This window comes from Vitis riparia, unplaced genomic scaffold (assembly GCF_004353265.1).
Source record: "Vitis riparia cultivar Riparia Gloire de Montpellier isolate 1030 unplaced genomic scaffold, EGFV_Vit.rip_1.0 scaffold791_pilon_pilon, whole genome shotgun sequence".
Taxonomy (NCBI): Eukaryota; Viridiplantae; Streptophyta; class Magnoliopsida; order Vitales; family Vitaceae; genus Vitis; species Vitis riparia.
Genome location: NW_023269786.1, coordinates 29 through 20,086, shown reverse-complemented (window position 1 = coordinate 20,086; position 20,058 = coordinate 29). Strand labels below are relative to the sequence as shown.

Sequence of the window (20,058 nt, the reverse complement as noted above, 5' to 3'; positions counted from 1 at the left end):
TGAGGCTACTGTTTGGAGGAAATTAGTCCACGTTTCAAAGGGGATTTTGGGGTTGCTATTTGAGTGATCAGTCCGTGTTTTGAAAGAGCATTTTTTAGGCTGTTGTTTGAGTGATCAATCCGTGTTTTAAAAGGGCATTTGAGGCTACTGTTTAGAGGAAATTAGTCAACTTTTCAGAAGGGATTTTGGGGCTACTATTTGAGTGATCAATCCACGTTTCAGAGAACATTTTTGGGGCTGTTGTTTAAGTGATCAGTCCATGTTTTAAAGGGGCATTTAAGGTTGCTGTTTGGAGGATATTAGTCCATGTTTCAGGGAGGATTTTAGGGTTGCTATTTGAGTGATCAGTCCACGTTTCAAATAGCATTTTTGGGGCTGTTGTTTGAATGATCAGTCCGTGTTTTAAAAGGGCATTTAAGGCTGCTGTTTGGAGGAAATTAGTCCACGTTTCAAAGGCGATTTTGGGGCTACTATTTAAGTTATCAGTCCGTGTTTTGAAAGAGCATTTTTGGGGTTGCTGTTTGAGTGATCACTCCATGTTTTAAAGGGGCATTTGAGGCTACTATTTGGAGGAAATTAGTCCACGTTTCAGAGAGGATTTTGGGGCTACTATTTAAGTGATCAGTCCATGTTTTGGAAGAGCATTTTTGGGGCTTTTATTTGAGTGATAAGTCTATGTTTGAAAGGAGCATTTAAGGCTACTGTTTGAAGGAAATTAGTCCACATTTCAGAGGGGATTTTGGGGCTGCTATTTGAGTGATCAGTCCATGTTTCAGAGAGCATTTTTGGGGCTGCTGTTTGAGTAATCAATCCATGTTTTAAAAAGGCATTTGAGGCTGCTATCTGGAGGAAATTAGTCCACGTTTCAGAGGGGATTTTGGGGCTACTATTTGAGTGATCAGTCCGTGTTTTGAAAGAGCATTTTTGGGGCTGTTGTTTGAGTGACCAGTCCCTGTTTTGAAGGGGTGAGGCTATGATTTTCATAGAGAGGATCAGTCTGTTTTTCAGAGGAGAAGAGTGGGTTGTTGTTTTCAAAGAGAATCAGTCCGTGTTTAGGAGTAATTCGGGGTTGCTGTTTTCAAAGAGGATCAGTCCGTGTTTCAGAAGAAAGAGGTGGGTCACACCAGAAAAGTTTCGAAAAGCATTACTGCATCAGGGAGCCGCACCAACAAAGGAGCCAAACAACAACATTTTCTTTTCCTCTACCAAAGGTAATTCTGAACACATTAGTTTGTTAGTTATTTTCAATTTTAAGTTTTGATTTTTTTTTAGAACTTTGATGGATTATATTTATTTTTAATTTTAATTTTTTTTTATATTCCTTCAGTTGTGTGATAATATTTTAGATTTAAGAATTCTTGATTAATTGTGTTAACATTTCATAATGTCTAATTCCAAGCTTTGTTTTTCTGGAGAACTTGATTGAACTTGACCAACATTTTGGATTGCATTTTGAGACATGTCTTAATTTTATTTAGCCAAGCATTCAGGTTGACATCGAGTAAGCTTTTTGGGTTGGATTAGCTTAGAATCAAGGTTGGTTATTATTAAAAATCTGGGCTGCATCTTTGATCGAATATCAGATGATTTATCCATGAAATATGGGTTGTTGTCAAGCTGTTTAGAAATAAAAAATGTGGACTGATATTGCTTTAAAATCAGGGCTGGTGTATAATGAAATCTATGAGAAAGCACCAAAATCCTTGAGAAAGCCACAAGATTTTTAAATAAGAGTGCACCAAAATTTTTCTTTAAATGATATAGCCATCAAATTTTTTTATGAGAGAGCACCAAAATACTTGATAAAGCTACCAGATTTTTAAATAAGAGTGCACCAAAATTTTTATTTAAATGATATAGCCATCAAATTTTTCTATGAGAGAGCACCAAAATACTTGATAAAGCTACCAGATTTTTAAATAAGAGTGCACCAAAATTTTTCTTTAAGTGAGATAGCCATCAATTTTTTTTTATGAGAGAGAACCAAAATCCTTGAGAAAGCCACCAGATTTTTAAATAAGAGTGCACCGATTTTTTTTTTCAATTATTAAGTTGTTTATAATTTTTGTTTTAGTTAAATTTATGTCTCCTCTTAGTGGTTTCTTTTAGTTGGATTGACCTCATTTGTTTATTTTTTTATTTTTATTTTAAAATCTTAGTTTTAGTCAAATTCTTGTCACATCTTCAAATTGATAACTTTTTACTTTGATTAAATCCATTTAGTTTTTAGAATTTAAGTTTTAGTTAAATTTTTTGCCATGTTTTCAAGTCAACAATTCTAGTTATTTTTTAATTGAACTCTTTTAAGTCTTGAACTCAAAACCTTTTTATTAAGAAAATAGTTCTTTTTAATGGGCATCTCGAATGAAGTCAAAATAACTTCTTTTCTTTCAAAAAAATGAATATTCTCCATCAATGATGTGGCTCCTAGATCCCAAATGAAAGGGTACCCAATAAAGAGATCCAAGTTGATATTCTTTTGTTTTCAAAACCCTTTTAAATTAGGAATGAAAAGAAAAATCTTCATTTTGTGTCCTGTGTTATGGATTTATCAAATCACATGGTTTCTTTAGCTTTCCTAAAATCATTCTCAAAGGAATTTAAATCTTTTAACAATTTTTTTTTAATAATAATAAAAATCCCTTCTAGGAATTTAGTGCAAAGATCTCACTTTAAAAAAAAAATGCAACTTAGTTTTATCCCAATTGTACTCCTTTTTCTCAGTTTCCAAAATTTCATTTTCTTAACATAGGTTTGAGCTTGTGTTCCCAAGCTAATGGGAATACACAGGTTAAACTTGTGAATATTACCTGGGGACTTGATGGGACCCCAACATAAAATAATTTTTCTAAAACTCATATTTTTTGCACTTTAGCTACTTTCTATAATCAAAATCATAAAAAATTTTAGGAATTGTATACAAGATGTGTGTGATAATTGATGTTTTCGTATACTTCGATCATTTTTGCTATGCTAATTAGATAACAAACATACTAGGATTTCTTTATTTTATTATTATCTAACCCATCATGTCTTATGAAAGCGCATTATAAGTTATCTATGCTATCTAGGTACGCCCCCTAACGTCCACCTTCTAAATTTAGTGAATATGCTTGTCATTGTGAACTATGCCTATGATCGATAGTGCTTGGTTATCTTGATATTTGTTTCATTGTTCAATTATTTTTGATAAAGCGCATGTTGGATGATATATTATTTGAACTAACTTTGGTGTCTTGTGATAGCGCATAAGAAGCAGTCCAGGTAAGCACTCTAAATTTTCTTTCTGATTTGTAATTGGTTTTCTTATTTAGCATGTTATTTTTTGGAAATCACCTTAGTCTACCTAAATACCTTCAATCAACCGATTAATTGTCGCATTCCCCTCAACTTAGTTAGTACAAACCTTTATAGGGCTTAGAGGGGTGCTACCTCTTAGAGGTACCTTCCCAATAGGTAACCTGATCCCCGGACCCAAACTCGGGTTTTTCAAAGACATGCTTTTCCAAAATTGTGGAGTCATTTTTTTTAGAGGTTTTCTTTCTTATTTTATTTTCCCTTTAAAATAAAAATAAAATAAGTGGCGACTCCAATTTTTCCAAAACTAAAATTTTCACCAATAAAAAGTGAGTCTCGTCGGTCGAGTGGGGGTGCACATGAGAAATGCAGGTCCACAGTTGGTGACAACATGTATTCTCAATAGAGGTACCATGATATCTTATGAGATTGAGACAGTGTGTCCTCTTGGGTGATCCAAAGGACAGTGATCATGAAATACATGACCACAATAATTCACTTAATAGAATTTGACATATGCTCCTTGAAGTTAAAGTATGTCATTTGATCACATAATAAGTGAGATCTGTAATTCATGGATTTGAGAGGTAATCTTGATAGGTTATAACACTACCTTGTTAGAATACAAACACCAATTCATGGGACATTTGGATGCAATGAATAGTAGGTCACAAACTTGAGCACACTCGATGTCTCGTTGTAATATACATAAGGTACTAGAGTGTAGTTAAATCTCTATAGTGAGATGTTAAGTCAATTTCATAATTTAATTATGAGGGAGCCAATATTCCTATGGGTCCTAATGGTCCTCGCACTGAGCTCATATTCCTTATTGACATGGCTTATAAGGGTTGGATGGGTTTTTAGTTGACTTTTGTGCATAAGAGTGTTTTGGTAAATACGTAAGGTTGCATAGGGATAAGTGAGTAGTATCTCTGGACTGAGCTAATTGATTAATTAAGCCTTGTATGGTTAATTAATCAATTAGCAACCTTTTTGGGCTAGATCAAGTAACCTAAGCTCATAGTGGGCTTAAGTGACTTAAGCCCAGTAGGAAGCCTATAAATACCCATTTAGGGGCTAGGGTTTCCAAGTCTTGCTATTCTCCTCTTCAGTCTTGAGAAAGAACTTTATCCCTTCATCCTTAAGATCTCCACCATCTCAATGCCTAGACACAAGGAAGAGTCATCGGGTAGAAGATCATGGTGTTTACAAGTTCCATTACGACTTTGGAGTTATCTACATCGATTGGAATCGATTCGGAAACATCTGAATCAAAGGTATGTGGCTTTATTCTCTAAATCTATGTTTTCTATGATATTCTTATTGTTTTTTAATACCTGTTTATCCGCTACGATAGATCTAGAGAGCCTTAAGAATAGTTGCATGCACCCTACGTGATCTAGGGTATGGGAACAAAATAATTTGGGGTTCCCAACAATAAAAGCTTCAAATCACATTTAATGAAGATAAAGTAAAGCTCCTTGAAATCACTATTCAACGATCTTAAAAGTTTTCAACATTGTTCTTGAGTGGAATCGACCTTAAATTGACATAACCTAGTGCACAATATTCAATCTTAAATTCTTTTGTATTCATTTAAGCTTAATCTTATATGAGGACATCCATTTTAATTGTAAACCTTTTCATGAGATTTCAAGTATAAGGAATCACTTGAGAAGTATTGTTAAAGGCCTATTAGAACCAACAATTTGAATGTAAGAAGATTAAGGCTTGGTCGAAGCCTTTGACATTTAGAAAAACTTTTGACGTGGGATTGAAGCTTGAGAAGAGTGGACATAGGCTAGGATTGGGCCAAATCATATAAATTGGAGTTTGAATTCTTTCTTCCTTTATCTTTTTATATTTCATTACATTTATTCTTATGTATTATTGTCTATATTTATCAAAATTAAATTAAAATTAGTTAAAATTGACTAACTCAACCCCTCTCCCCTCCTACCCCCATCTCCCACTTCTTCCCCAAGATTAAAAGATTTATGAACCCAAAGGTGTTGGATAGGATCTTGGTACCACTCTTGCAACTTGCACAAAAATAGTGAGCCTTCTACGATTGAAAGGAGACACTAACAATTGTTCCAAGTGCTTATCATAGCACTAGATATGGCTAAAGCAACCAATTTGTTCTAAACCAATTCTTTCACAACTTATTATATCACCCTTAATTCACTTCACCGCATAAAAACATATTAAGATTGAGGTTACCCTCCAGAGGCAAGGAAAGAGATATTCTATACTTATAAATATTCTATACTTATAAACATACTTATAGGGCTTTAATTAGTCTAGTTAATTTGGACAATTGCCTTGACATTCATCAATAGGTGGATCTATTGGAGAGATTGGCTTAGTTGCTTGACGATAGCCACTTGCCCTTGAAAAACCAATTAAATTACTTTTATGTAGCAAGGTACCATAATCAAATGCACTTAGAACACCCCTAGGTTGGATTAGCTTAGATTTCACCAATTGTGTATTATCTTCATAAATTGTCTAAGGCACCTTCCCCCAAAAAATGACTTATTATTTTTTATACTTTTGTCATTATTGATATTTCTTTTTTCTACATATTATTTTTGAAAAAAAAAAAACATTGCATGATGAATCAAAAGGAGCAAGAAAAAACAACCAATAAACAAAATAAAAATAAAAAATCGTAATGATACAACTTAAGGGAACATAACATCCTAAATAAATGATCATTTTTTCTACTTTTGTCATTATTGATATTTCTTTTTTCTACATATTATTTTTGAAAAAAAAAAAAAACAAACAAACATTGCATCATGAATCAAAAGGTGCAAGAAAAACAACCAAAAGAAAAAATCGTAATGATACAACTTAATGGAACATAACATCCTAAATAAAGGATCAAATTTCCAAGGGTCTTCTTAGTTATTTATTTATTTATTTTATTTTATGTTTAACATATATATATATATATATATATATATATTGTTTATAAAAAATAAAATAAAATATACTTTATTTCTTTTTCTTAAACTTTTGGTACGACAAAGCTTTAATTAATATAGGAATTGGATACAAGAGAAAAATATTGATATAAATGAAATTATAGATAGTTTTTAAAATTTTTTAAAAAATAATATTTATATATTCTCATTTTTTATATCTTTGAATATATTGAAAATGTGTTTTCAAATTTTACAAATAATTATCAAATATCACAAATTATATCATGCATATACTGATTTATTCAACAAAATAATTTAAATATATTTATTATTACTTTATTTTTTTTATCACTATTAAGAGTTTTTTCTAACATGTCTAAAAAGTTGTGATCAATTTTCATCTCATTGATTTTTTTGTCAATATTTTATGATTATAAAATTCAATTGTTGTTATTTCAATGAAAATCGATATTTTTATCATTGGTTGAAATATGCTTTTATCTCCATGGGAAAACATGATTTTGCATTATTCATAGACAAACTTCTATGCTTTTAAATCAAGGTCAGTCATAGCAAACATATTTCTTGTATTAATGATTGTGCAATTTGTTTCAAGATCAACTTAAATAAGCGCTTATTCATGTTAATAGGCTATTCAGCCTAGCTAAAGATTAACTATCCATATATTCATGACAATACCAATACTCTTTATTAAGGCTAGGGTCAGTGGAAAGTACTAAAGAAGAAAAAGAAGTATTAAAAAATGTTTTTTTATGTTTGATTTTGCTATAAAAAAAAATAAGAAAGAAAATATAGAAAATCAACTATAATTAAAATTAACTAAAAACTTATATATATTTTAAAATTATTTAATATTTATATAAAAATGTTGAAAAAATTAAAATAAGTTTAAGTGTTTCCCATTTTATATTCTTCAAAATAAAAAACATTAGAAAATATGCTTGATAAGCTTAGTGTTACTTTGTTCTTGGTGTTCTTCAAATTCTCAAAATTCTATTTTTAGAGAACATCTTAAACTTGTTTTTCCTGTTTTTTGTGCTATTTAGAGAATCAAAGAAGGGGTTTCTTCTCCCCGTTTTCATTAGGAGTGTTCTTTGTGTTCTCAAAGTGCCCTCCCTCCTTGTCTACATCGTGAACGTCTCCACCTCCAACAACTAAAACAAAGAAAAACATCTAAAAAAAAGCATAGGAAAATCTCTATAAAATAGAGAAAAATCTTTGAAAAAACCAAGAAAAATCTCTAAAAAATTAGAGAAAAATCTTTTAAAAAATAGAGAAAAATCTTTGAAAAGTCACAGATTCTCTCAAAAGGAAAAACTTTCAAAACCCATGAGATGAAGATAAAGAAATGAAGAAATTCAAATAATCAACCAATTAAGTACAATTCCTTGGTTCCAATAGTGCCATTGTGGTGAGAGTCATTTGATTCCTCTCATCAATAGCAACAAGATAGAAGATTAATGCATCCTACCCTCTTTTTTTTTTTCTCTTTTTTTGCTTGTGTGCCCATCTCCTCTTTGCATTTGGGCTTCATGGAATGCCCTTGGTGGTGTTTGCGAATTGGGGAATGAGAAGCAAACAATTGATAATGTATTATTTATGTGGTAATGGTAATATTATATGGTGCATTATATAAATTCTAATGACTTTGTATGACTTGAATAATAATTGGTAATAAATTATTTTTTATGGTAATGATGTATTATTTTATATGCTAAATGGTATGATATTACCAAAGAATGCAAATTTAATGATATTGTATGGTGATATAGATTTAATAATATGATATAAATTTATTTATTAAACTTATTTAATTGTAATCATTTTTTAATAATTTTAATAATATTTTTATATTTTTTTGAACTTTTAAATTATTATATTGTGTGTTTCACTTGATCTTAGGCCGAGATATGAAAATTGATGTACCTCAAAACCCTTTAAGTTAATGATCAAGACCACGACTTTGAAAAATGTGTGTGGACCCCGCATTTCGACTCATGCGTTTTCCACTCGATGGCGAACTCGATTTTTATTTGAAAAATTATGATTTTTATTTATTAAGAAAATGACTTGGAGTCACCACTTATTTTTGTTTTATTTTTAAAAGGGTAAATAAAATAAGAAAGAAAACCCTAAGTGTGACTCCTTATTTTGGAAAAAATGATCTACGAAAAACCGGATTGGGCTCGGGGGTCAGGTTACTTATCGGGAAGGTACGGTAAAGACCATAGCATCCCTCTAAGTCCCTAAAGTCGGGTCTCTACTAATAAAATGAAGCTGACATGACAATCAATAGGAAAATCAATGGATACTCGAGTTGATTATGTACATATGGGAATCAGAATATGCATACAGAATGATCAAAACAAAATGAGCGCGTACCTGGACCTCTAGTCACAAATGTGCTATCATGAAACAGAATTAGTGAACAATAGATATGTAATATAGCTCATGCATATCGGAGCGCAAAACGAAAATCAAGCAAGATACATTAAGTACAACAGTTGACAATCGAAAAGGATCAAACATAGGGCCCCCACCAAAGCCCCAATCATTGTTCATGAATTAGTCATACAAATTCCGTGTTTTACAATTACGAAGAATTCATTATTGCTTATGTAAAATCAAGAAAATCAGAAGATTATTTAGGAACCGAAATGGGATTAAGACTATTCGAGTGAAGACTGGATTCTTGGAGTTTATTTGAAAATTGGAGTATTTGGAATTAAATTTAAAAGATTAGAGCTTCGGTGATTAAATTGAAATTTGTCAAAGAAGATGAGAAATGAACTTTAGGAAATTGATCTGCGAGAATATGGATTTTGAAAGTGGAATGTGCAATAATAGTAATTATAAGAAATGATCTGTGAGAAATCGAACTGCGAGAATATGGATTTTGAAAGTTGAATTAATAATAATAACAATGATAAGAAATGAACTTTGAGAAATTAAACTACGAGAATATAGATTTTGAAAGTTGAATTAATAATAATAATAAGATTTGTGAAATTGAATTAATAATAATAATAATAATAATAAGATTTGGAAAATTGAATTAATAATAATAATAATAATAATAATAAGATTTGGGAAATTGAATTAATAATAATAAAATAATAATAATAACAATTAAAAAGGCTTTGGGTTCCATCTCCATCATAAGCCCACGTCCATCATTTAAAAAAAAAGCTAAGTCCACAAGCCCAAGCCCACGTCCATCATGAAAAAAAAGCTTTGGGCTCCAGCCCCATCAAGCCCAAGTCCAATAATAATAATAATAATAGTGGTGCATGGTGAGAAGCCCAAATTCCATTCTATTGGGTGATATGGAACGAGCTAGTGAGAGAAAAGGTGATGGGAAGGAAAATGGGTATGAAACAATGGGTTTGATGGCTATGGGTGCATGCATGGGATGAGTGATATGGAACGAGCTAGTGAGAGAAAGGGTGATGGGAAGGAAAATGGGTATGAAACAATGGGTTTGATGGCTATGGGTGCATGCATGGGATGAGTGATATGGAACGAGCTAGTGAGAGAAAGGTGGTGAGAAGGAAATGGTCAGTGGGAAATGAGTATGCATGAAATGGTTGTGAGAGGTGGTGCATGAGGCATGAGGGATATAAAACGAGAAGTGGTGGAACATATAATATGAGTAACAGCAATATAGATATGAAGGTGATGGGAAAATGGTGAGATGTTTTCATGGGAATATGGTGGATAGGAATTATGAAATGGGTATGAATGATGGGTTCTTGAGAAGATGGAAGATGAAATGTTCCATATGGCCATGCATGCATGCATCACGTGCAAGCAGGGAATACCAACAACAAACTGAGCATAAAAAACACAAATGCCATCAGCACATAATACCCTTGGGATCTTCATTTCTCCAGAAACTGTTTCAGCAACAGGCTGGGAACAAAAAAAAAAAACTTTGCCATACTTGAATACTACAATTCCCTTCTAAAATGTCATCCATGCCCAGGTCGTAGCACATGTGAGAAGAAATGGATTTGAAAATAGAATACAAAAGGAAAACAGGTAAAGGAGATTCTCAGAGGTTTCACTTCATGAGTCATCCATGAACCCTCCAAGCAGGTGAGAAAGACATACCAAAGCAACCATAAACATGATTCTTAGGCATCCCATAATCACAATAGAGGCAGAGTAAATTAAGATCAACAATGGCAAACACATATGCGGGATTATACCTCAACAAACAAACTAGTGGCCTTCAATATCCACCCCAAGCAACCTAATACTAAAAAAAAGCAATAACAATCTGAAGCAAAACAGTGAATAACGAGAAATGAAAGGATTTCCGTGTTCATACCTGAGTACTTCAAGCAAAAATGCCTACAAAAAACAAAGAATCCCCTCTCTAGCTAGAATCTCCCTCAAACCAGACACTCTGGTCTCTCTCTCTGCAACTATATCCCCTCAACGACCAGCTCCAAAAGACACCCCCTCCCTCAGACCAAAACCATACAAAAGAAAACTCTCCTCTCTAAATGGCAGAAAAGCTCCCTAGCAATGGAAAAAGCTCTCTCTCAAAATATCCCCCAGCGGCCAGGCAAGAGACCTACTCTGCAGCTGAAAATATCTCTCTATCTAAACGGCCAGACCGCCTCCCCCTTTGTAACAGCTCCTTCATTTTCTTCAAAAACCTCACCCCGGAAACCAGCACCTGCCGTGCTGTTCCTCACCTCAGCAACCCTGGAGTCTCAACCACCACCATGGCTCTAGCCACCTGCTCTGCTACGCGTCTCCAGTAGCTCCATTTCAAGAAGCTGGTCCCCCACTTCAGATGTCCTCCTCCGGGTGATCCTTAAAGTGACGGGAAAGCTTAGAATGAATGAAACAAATATATATATAAAAACAAAGCCAAAAGAGGGGTCTACAATGTGCTAAAGCTTAAAAATGTCCCCACCAACACATCTTTATCGATACATCTAATATGCCTCTTAGTGTATTTCCATCATTTACAATTATTTAAAAAAAAATTGACAATGATGCAAATAATTTTAAAAAATGGTACAATTGCCCTAAATTTTAATAAAGAGTAAATATAAAAAGTATTTATATTTATAAAATTAAGTTAATTGAAGAAAATGCTCAATTTTTAAAAATAATTTCTAAACAAATTTTTTGTTCCACTTATTTTATAAAATTGTTTTTATTAACTCAACCAAACATATTTTATTAGGTTTTTAGAACAAAAAAATTATTTTTTAGAATTTAATATCTGAACGCAATTTTATTTATAAAAATACTAAAGAATTATTTTTAAAAGCTATTTTTTAAATTTGTTTTGACACTATCTTTTTTGTTGTTTGAGTATCTCAATAATATTATTTGAATTTCAATTTTTCAATTTTTTTTAAAAAAATAATTATGCAATATATGAACATAAGTAGCTATATATATGAATAACCTTATAACCCTTTTTTTCATAACCTTTTTCAAAAACAATTACCAATTAGGCAAAAATTTCTCATTGTGGTGGTGTACTTTATATGAAAAGATGTAAAGTTAAAATCTCTATTTTATATTCATATGAACATTACATACTTTTATACTTATGAGTGTTATTTTTTATACACTTATATCCATTAAAGTAAATTAATTATAAAGTTTAAACACATTTATATTTATAGGAAATATTCATCATGTGCATACTTTTTACTGTCATGGTAACTAACATTTTACCTTGAGATCAATTCAAGGTCACCCTCAAACTAGATAGAAGATAACTACACTATGTGTTTAATTAAATTAGTTTTATGTTTATTTATTATTTTAATTTTTTTCACTAGTTCGAGCCTAGGGCTATAATGGAGGTTTACCTATCGTTAACTTGAGCCCCGTTATAAAAAAAAAAAACTATTATTTTTTTTTTTCCTAAGATAATAACATGGCACTATGGTGGGAGAGGTTATCTTTACGTTGAGATAAAAAATTAAAATAAAAAATAAATTTATTATTTGATTCTCCTCCGCCTGCTTTTCCTTTCAAAACATTCCAGAAACTGCTAGAAATTCTGTAGTTCCTCTGTTCTATATCTTTACCGCCAGATTTTCTCCGTGTCGTTCCAACAAGGAACATAGATTTCAATCACGACCACCAGAAGCCCTAGATTCCGAACGACGTTGTATAAGGTTGAGTTCTTCTACCTATGGCTTCAACCTCCGCTTCATCTTCTTCTTCGTCATCCTCTCAATTCACCTACTCAAGCGCTTCCTATTTTCCTCTGCCCTTCCACCTTCAACAGTCTGATCCAATGGCCGCTGTTTCTCAGTACCCTAAGCCCTACGTTGCCCCTCCTCCGCTGCCTGTCCAAGTACCTGTGCCACCCGTCAAGATTCCGGCTGTGGCTCCTGTGTACCCGGCTCCGGCGCCTGTTGCCGGCGTCTACTCGCTCCCGCAGTATCAGCAGGTTTGAATTTTTTTTCCTCCCTGGCTTTAATGTTTTGACTTGGGGTTTCGGCCCCATGGAACTCAAAAAGTATTGCTTTTCATTGTGGAATTGTTTTTGTGGATCTAGGATTCATGTGTTTTTTGTTGAATTGACGAATTGATCGAATCTCCACATGGATTGTGGCTTCGATTGCTATTTACTTTGAATCTTCTACAAGTATTGATGTAAATTAACTCAATAATATTGGAATCATTATTCCTTTTTATTTTATTTTATTTGAAATCGATAATAGATGAAAATTTTACTTTCCAAGAATAAGAGTGAAATTACCAATTTTGGGATGGAAATTCTACACCTAAATGCTACACATGAGACTGTTTCAAAAAGAATTTGATGCTTATCCTTTAAAATATAACACTATGAAAGGCATATATATGTTTCTTTCCAGAGATTAGTTGAATAATGCTTGGGTATATTACCATTCATGTTTGTAATTTTTTAGCATGTGTAAACAGGCTCAACAGTTATTCCAAAGGGATGCACAGACAATCACTCCTGAAGCTCTTGAGAGTGTAAAAGCTGCCCTTGCCAGCAGTGAAATTGAGCACAAAGCTGAGACAAAGAAGAAAGCAATTCCCCGTAAAGCTGCTGGTCAAACTTGGGAGGATCCAACGCTTGCAGAGTGGCCAGAAAGTATGATTCGTTGTCCCTTTATCTTTGCCTTTTCTTTTCTTTTCTTTTCTTTGCATTACTGATGAAGATGACAATCTTTTTGTAAATTGTGTAATTTGAGTTAATGATTAAACTATTTTTCAAATGAATAATGGGTGATAATTTTTTGGAAATTATTTTTCATACAGATAATTGGAGATAATCTTTGTTGCTGTACAATGACTGCTGTAAGCTTGGTTTGCTTAGTGGTGCATCTCTTTCTCAGAATCTGAAACTAAGAATGAAAAGTATCTAAGTTATTGGTTTGGTTGTACAATTTTCTGTTTGATGAATGTTGTCAAAAGTTCTATGGGTTCTATGATTTTCTAGTTTCTAGTATCAAATACAGGTCATGGGCCTTGACTTTGATGTCAGTTCTTTTTGAATCCAAATCTGTGTATTGCACATATTTCGTGAAAGTTACTCCTAACTGCTAGAAATTGCTATCTTTATATGTTTCTAGTATCAAATACAGGTCATGGGCCTTGACTTTGATGTCAGTTCTTTTTGAATCCAAATCTGTGTATTGCACATATTTCGTGAAAGTTACTCCTAACTGCTAGAAATTGCTATCTTTATAGAAGCGCATTGTGCTTCATGGATTAATTAGAATCTGTGTTAGATGCTATAGAGACCTTGAGATTTTAGGTTTTTGAGGTTAATAAACTGGAGAGTGGGAGAGTCCTAAGGGCTTGGCCATGAAAAGTTCTTTGGTTATCAAAAAAAAAAAAAAAAAGAAAAAATAACTAGAGAGTGACCTTTTGTTCTAATTAGATATTAATATTTAAAATGTCAGCAGAAGTAAAATTAGAAAAGCTATCGGCTATTAACACAAAAGATAAAAGATGTGATGTTATCATGTTTGTGATGCTCTTACTGTAAATCTCCTTGCCAAGAACATGCTTTGAAATTTTCGTATAATTACTTGATTTGGAAAGGGTCTCACAAGAATGTGGGAAACAGAAATTAGAATCGTCAGCAAAAAAAAAATGTTGGAAAATTTTGGTGCACAGGTATAGGAGCTATGTGAGGAGCTTTAGAGATCTAGATAGTATGTGTTCAAGGGGAGGGTGTAAAATGTCAGGACAGAAAACACCGGCAAGCTTTACTGCATTAAGATTCCTCTTGGAATTGTGTTTTTTAGGATTTTTGTCCCCAATGGGTTTTTCATTTGATCCATGACCATATTTATAGTTATATACATCATATCACTCAGTCACATAACTTCACTCAACTCTTGTAAATTTTGGATGTCAAGAGATAGACCTTTTGGAAGCTAGCTGATGATGAGAATATAAGGCTTTGTTTGGAAACTATCCTTAAAAACAGCTTTTGTTTCTAACATAAAACATGTTTGGCAAACTTCTAATGAAAAACAATTTCATGAAAATTTATTTTTAAAATAGACTGTTTTTTAGGACAAATTTTAGGTGTTTTTAGTTGTTTTTTACATAGTATTCTGAGCAACAATTGAAAAAATGGAGAACACTTTAAAAACTTTTGCATTGTACATAAAGGCATAGTTCCATTTAGGACTAGCTTCTTTGGGTGGGAGGCGGCCTGGTGCAGGCTGCTCACCATTGACTGCCTAAAGAGATTTGGTTGGAGCATCCCCAATAGGTGCTTTTTGTGCAAATATGAGGAGGAAATCACAGATCACCTTCTCTTGTTTTGTGAGAAGGCCAGAATGTTATGGCTTCTGATCTTCTCCCTTTTTGGGGTGCAATGGGTGATGCACTCCTCTGTGAAAAAGAACCTCCTTGGATGGCATGGATCTTTCGTGGGCAAGAAAAGGGAGAAAGCTTGGAGAGCTGCCCCCCTCTGCCTAATGTGGACCATTTGGAAAGAAAGGAATAGGAAGACCTTCGATGATATTGAGAGGAACGACCAAGATATTAAATCCATTTTTTTGTACACTTTTGTGAATTGGGCTAGGGTGTATATAGAGGAACACACTCTCTCTTTGTTAGATTTTGTAGACTGGCTAGCCACCAAGTAAGGGTCAAGCTTGTTTATCTTTTTGTTTTTTGCCTCTTTGTATCTTGGTATACTCCGTGTATACCTTTTCTCTAGCCTTTTGGCTCTTAATGAATTATCTTTACTGATAAAAAAAAAAAAAAAAAAAAATTTCATTGAGAACAAACCTAGAAAATTGTTTTTCGTATTTGAGTTCCCAAACAGAGTTTTATTTCTGAAAACTATTTTTAAGAACTATTCTTAAAAGCTGTTTTTTGAAAACATTTCCAACCAGACCCTCAGTTTGCCCAAACTTCATGGAGAATTATCAAATATCTACTGATGTAACTGATACCTTAAGCAATTGTTCTCTTTTGAGAAATCTTTTGTGGACCCATTCTTTGTAAAGACATGAAACCTACCAAAAACAGGGGGAAAAACAGATACCTTAGCAATAAATGCATTGCCTAATTCACTGATTTGAATTCACATTTACCAATCCATCAAATTTCCTTTTTTTTTTTTTTTGTGTAAGGAATCGTTGGCTCCGATGACTATGAGATTCAGAGAGGGGCAACCACCCTTAGAAACTCTCCATCCCTTTGACACAGCCCCTGGAGCCTCATTCTTGATGTTCTTTTATTTTTTTGCATGGAAGAAAGTAGAAGGAATAATAATTTCAAGATCTCTCATCCAGCTTTGCATAATAATACTAGTACTAGTAGTATTTAATATATTTTGCTTATTTACCTATCAAAAAAAAAAAAAAACTAGTACCAGTAGTAGTGATATGCAGTTTTTTATCAACTGAAGGTGGATAGTTTGTGTTAATGTCACCAGGATTAAATAACTGAAATATTGCTTGTTGCATTTGATTTGCTACCATGTAAGCTGTGGGAACTATCACATATTTTTTTTTTTTAGGCAAATTAAAGAGAGTTAATGGTGGAACTGTTGGGTTAAACATCATACTATTTCCCATCTTTAAAGTAAAGCTTAGGTTTTGACCTTTACGTAACTTGAAAGTAGGTTTTTTATATATGTATGTATGTATGCTTGTATTATATTAGAAACAACATATTCATTTCATTGAATGGTAATACAAAGAAAGGTGAGGAATTCTTATAAAACTATTTTCAGACTATGGGCAGAAAAAACGTGTTTGTACTAAAACTGCTTTGTGCACTCGAGGAGGAAAAAAAGTATCCAACAAAAAAGTCTAGTTTCTTTGCTTCTTGCTGATGTGGACTACTGTAAGTATGGGCAGAAGAATTGATTTAGGTTTTACTTACAATCAGATTTTAGGTCCTCTCTAGGTCCACATCTGCTTTAGAAGGATCAGGTTGAACTTTCCTTACTTTTCAATATAGATGTGTTGATTTTGAAGCATGGGCATAAGTATTGATTTAGGTTGTACTTACCATCAGATTTTAGATCTTCTCTTGGTCCACATCAGTTTTCCATAGAAGGATCAGGTTCAACTTTCCTTCCTGTTAAATATAGATGAGTTGATTTGGGCTATGTTTACGGTTTTGGTTCAATGTATGTGCTCAACCTTATCCAGCCGAAGCCATTGTTATCCCTAATGAAATATTATTACCGCTTGTTTGGTCTAGTGAAAGTGTAATGCCAAATTCTGGGTTCTTGGACCAGCCATTGGTGTAAGATCTAATTATGTTAGAATTCGATCTGGATTTGGGATGAGTTACATGAGGACAGCCTAATATGAGTTGCCATGTGTTGTTCCTTCATAGGCAAAAAAAAGGATCATGAATATGATATACAACACCTAACAAAAAGTAGATTTCCATGTGCTTACCTATCAACACAAAAAAAAAAAAAAAGTAGATTTCCATGTTCTATATGCTTTTCTTGTTGACTATTGACATCTCATTGGTTCATTGACATTATTCCTATGATGCTATATATGTTCCTACCCCTCCTTTTTGCCTGGATATGCTTCTCTCATGCCTGGCAGAACTGTTGGCATCCTGCAGATGATTATCGTTTATTTTGTGGTGATCTTGGCAATGAGGTGAATGATGATGTTCTTTCAAAAGCATTTTCACGATTTCCTTCCTTCAATATGGCTAAAGTAAGTTTCTATTTCACTCAAGTTCTTTACCTTTTCTTTATTAGGAATTCTATTTTTAGATATCATTTGCTTGGTGCATGGTGAGCTTTTTGCCCATTCTCTTTGCTACTTTGTTTTTAAAGTTCATAGAGATCTTAAAATTTGTATGCTTTTAAGGTAGCTTTCTTAATAGTCTTCTCAATGTTTTAAAAGGCTAAAGGTGGTCTTTAGGTGTTTTGTCTAAATGAGACGAGGCGTAAGCCTCAAACAAATAAATAATAAAGAATTATCAAAAAATAAAAAAAATCATAAATTCACAATAAAGTTGAGTAATTAAAGAAGATAGAATTTATAATGATAAAATTAATTCTTATAAAAAAAATAATGATAAAATTAATTATTTTTCATTGTTAATAGTTCTAATTTAGTTCCTTTTTCTCTTGTAAATTTTAGCTTTCTCTCATGGTTTTACCAAATAATTTTCAATATTATTGTTATCATCACTAGGATCTTTCAAGGAATATAATCATATCCTATTGTTATATTATCTTCCCCATTGGTGTTAATATTCACCCTCCTTCTTCATCCACTAATTATAGTGGTATCTTTTTTATCTATCAATAATTAGATTATATGTGTGATCAACCACTAAGACAATCAATAATTCCTTTATTCTTCTCAATCTCTCTTTTACCCTTCCATTTAAAAAGTTAATTGAAAGTCAAGTAAACATTTATTTTGTAAAAGGTTTAACCAAGTAGGGACCTAATACAAAATTCATGAAATCTATATTAGAAGTTCACAAAAGCATAGATGATAGAACCTACTAAAACTCATTGAATATTGAGACTTAAGGCTCTTATAAAATATATACTAAAAGCCCATAAAGACCGAAAATCCTTTAGATGTTTGAGGCTTATGCCTCAATAGCCTTGAGGTTATAACATCAAAGCTATAAGCCTCGACAAGGTGAGGCTTAAGCCTCAATTACCCTAACCAAGGCTATAGCCTCAAGGTTAATTTGTAGAGCCTCACGTTGAGGTCAGCCTCGAGGTATAAACCTTAATAGCCTTTTAAAACATGGAGTCTTCTCTCTCTCTCTCTCTTTGTTTCTGTTTTTTTTTTTTTGGTTGGGATGGTCATATATTTTTCAATAGTCTTTTTGTTTGTTAGATGTCTGAATCTTTGTAGAAATTTGAAAGACACACGATATGGAGAAAGTTCAATAAACAATATTACTAGATGCAACTTAGTGTTTAGTTTCCGATGACTTATTTTTTAGAGCATGACATTTTCAGTATGTTATTTGATAGAAAAGCAAAATCTATGCAGTCAAGTATTTCACTATTCACATCATATATTGCCAAACTCCAGGATAGTTTATGTCTCACTATCATTGTGCTTGGTCTATTGCTATTATATTTGAAGTTTATATTGTTTCTTATAAAGGTTTCTTCTAAGATGCCTAGGATTTGATGTAAAATTTGTTAATGATATATTACAATTGTTATTATCTTGATTGTAGTTGGCACTCTTTTTTCCTTCCCTTTTTCTCTATAAATCAAATAATTTATAATTTGTATGATTTTTTTTTAAACTAACTAAAAATCAAGTGTATTTAGAAGGTTGTTTCATATTCCTTTAGAATTATATGTCCCAAGGATTCTAAGTGATACAATAAATTTTTTGTTTCTTGAACATGAGATTATTATTATTTTGATTATGATTATGATTTATGATTATCACCATCATTGTGATCATTATTATCATTATCATTATCACCACCTTGACAACCTTTGGAATCATTATTTACCTCTGCATGGCCCTAAGGGCCTTTACAACCTTCCTCACCACCTCTGCCCAATCTCAAGGACCTTGACTACTTTCCTCACCATCTTTGCCACCTTGACAACCTTTGGAATCATTATTTACCTTTGCTTGAGGGCCTTGACAACCTTCCTCACCACCTTTGCCCGGACTCAAAGGCCTTGACAACCTTTGGGATCATACTATTAGTATTACTATTATTATTATTATTATTATTATTCAAAACATTATTATTATTATTATTACTATTATTATTCGAAGAAATAGTATTATTATTATGTTTTGAATAATAATAATAATGTTTCGAATATTATAAAGGAATTAAGTAGAGTCAGTTCATCCAAATCTCTTAGGATAAATAATATTGCATCACATAGTTTTGCATATAATTTAGACCGTTAGACCGTTATTCATGTAATCTAGACAGTTCTTCATATACTATAGATTCATTAGTTGTATCATTTAGTCAACATAATTTTGCTAGTTAAAATTTAAATTCTTCATCATCCAATCAAACAAATGTTAATAATTTGAAATTAGATCTATAAATGATTCAAATTGAAAATCAATTAAATAATTTGACAAATATTTTAAACTTTACTCCAAAAGTTCCTATTTTTGAACAAAAATCTTTGTCAATAACTTCTACTCATTTTGCTAGTCAATACTTTTTATATCAATACTATTATAAAAAGTTGTAGAAAAACTTCTCCTTTTGTTCCTTACAATGGTGCAAAGAGAGATTATTTCAAAAGTCTCAAACCTCAAGTTAGAAATGCTTTACGTAAACAATATGAAAACTATATGCAACAAATCAA

At 32.4% G+C, this 20,058-nt stretch overlaps 1 protein-coding gene across 1 annotated transcript; it reads left to right on the top strand.

The window, feature by feature from the left end:
• The first annotated feature begins 12,267 nt into the window (after window positions 1-12,267).
• On the top strand, window positions 12,268-17,533 carry LOC117910626 (RNA-binding protein 42-like). Its single transcript, XM_034824720.1, has 3 exons — window positions 12,268-12,690; window positions 13,188-13,365; window positions 17,337-17,533. The coding sequence occupies exons 1-3, from the start codon at window positions 12,430-12,432 to the stop codon at window positions 17,516-17,518; spliced, it is 621 nt and encodes a 206-aa protein (XP_034680611.1). The 5' UTR covers window positions 12,268-12,429; the 3' UTR covers window positions 17,519-17,533.
• The last annotated feature ends 2,525 nt before the right edge of the window (window positions 17,534-20,058 follow it).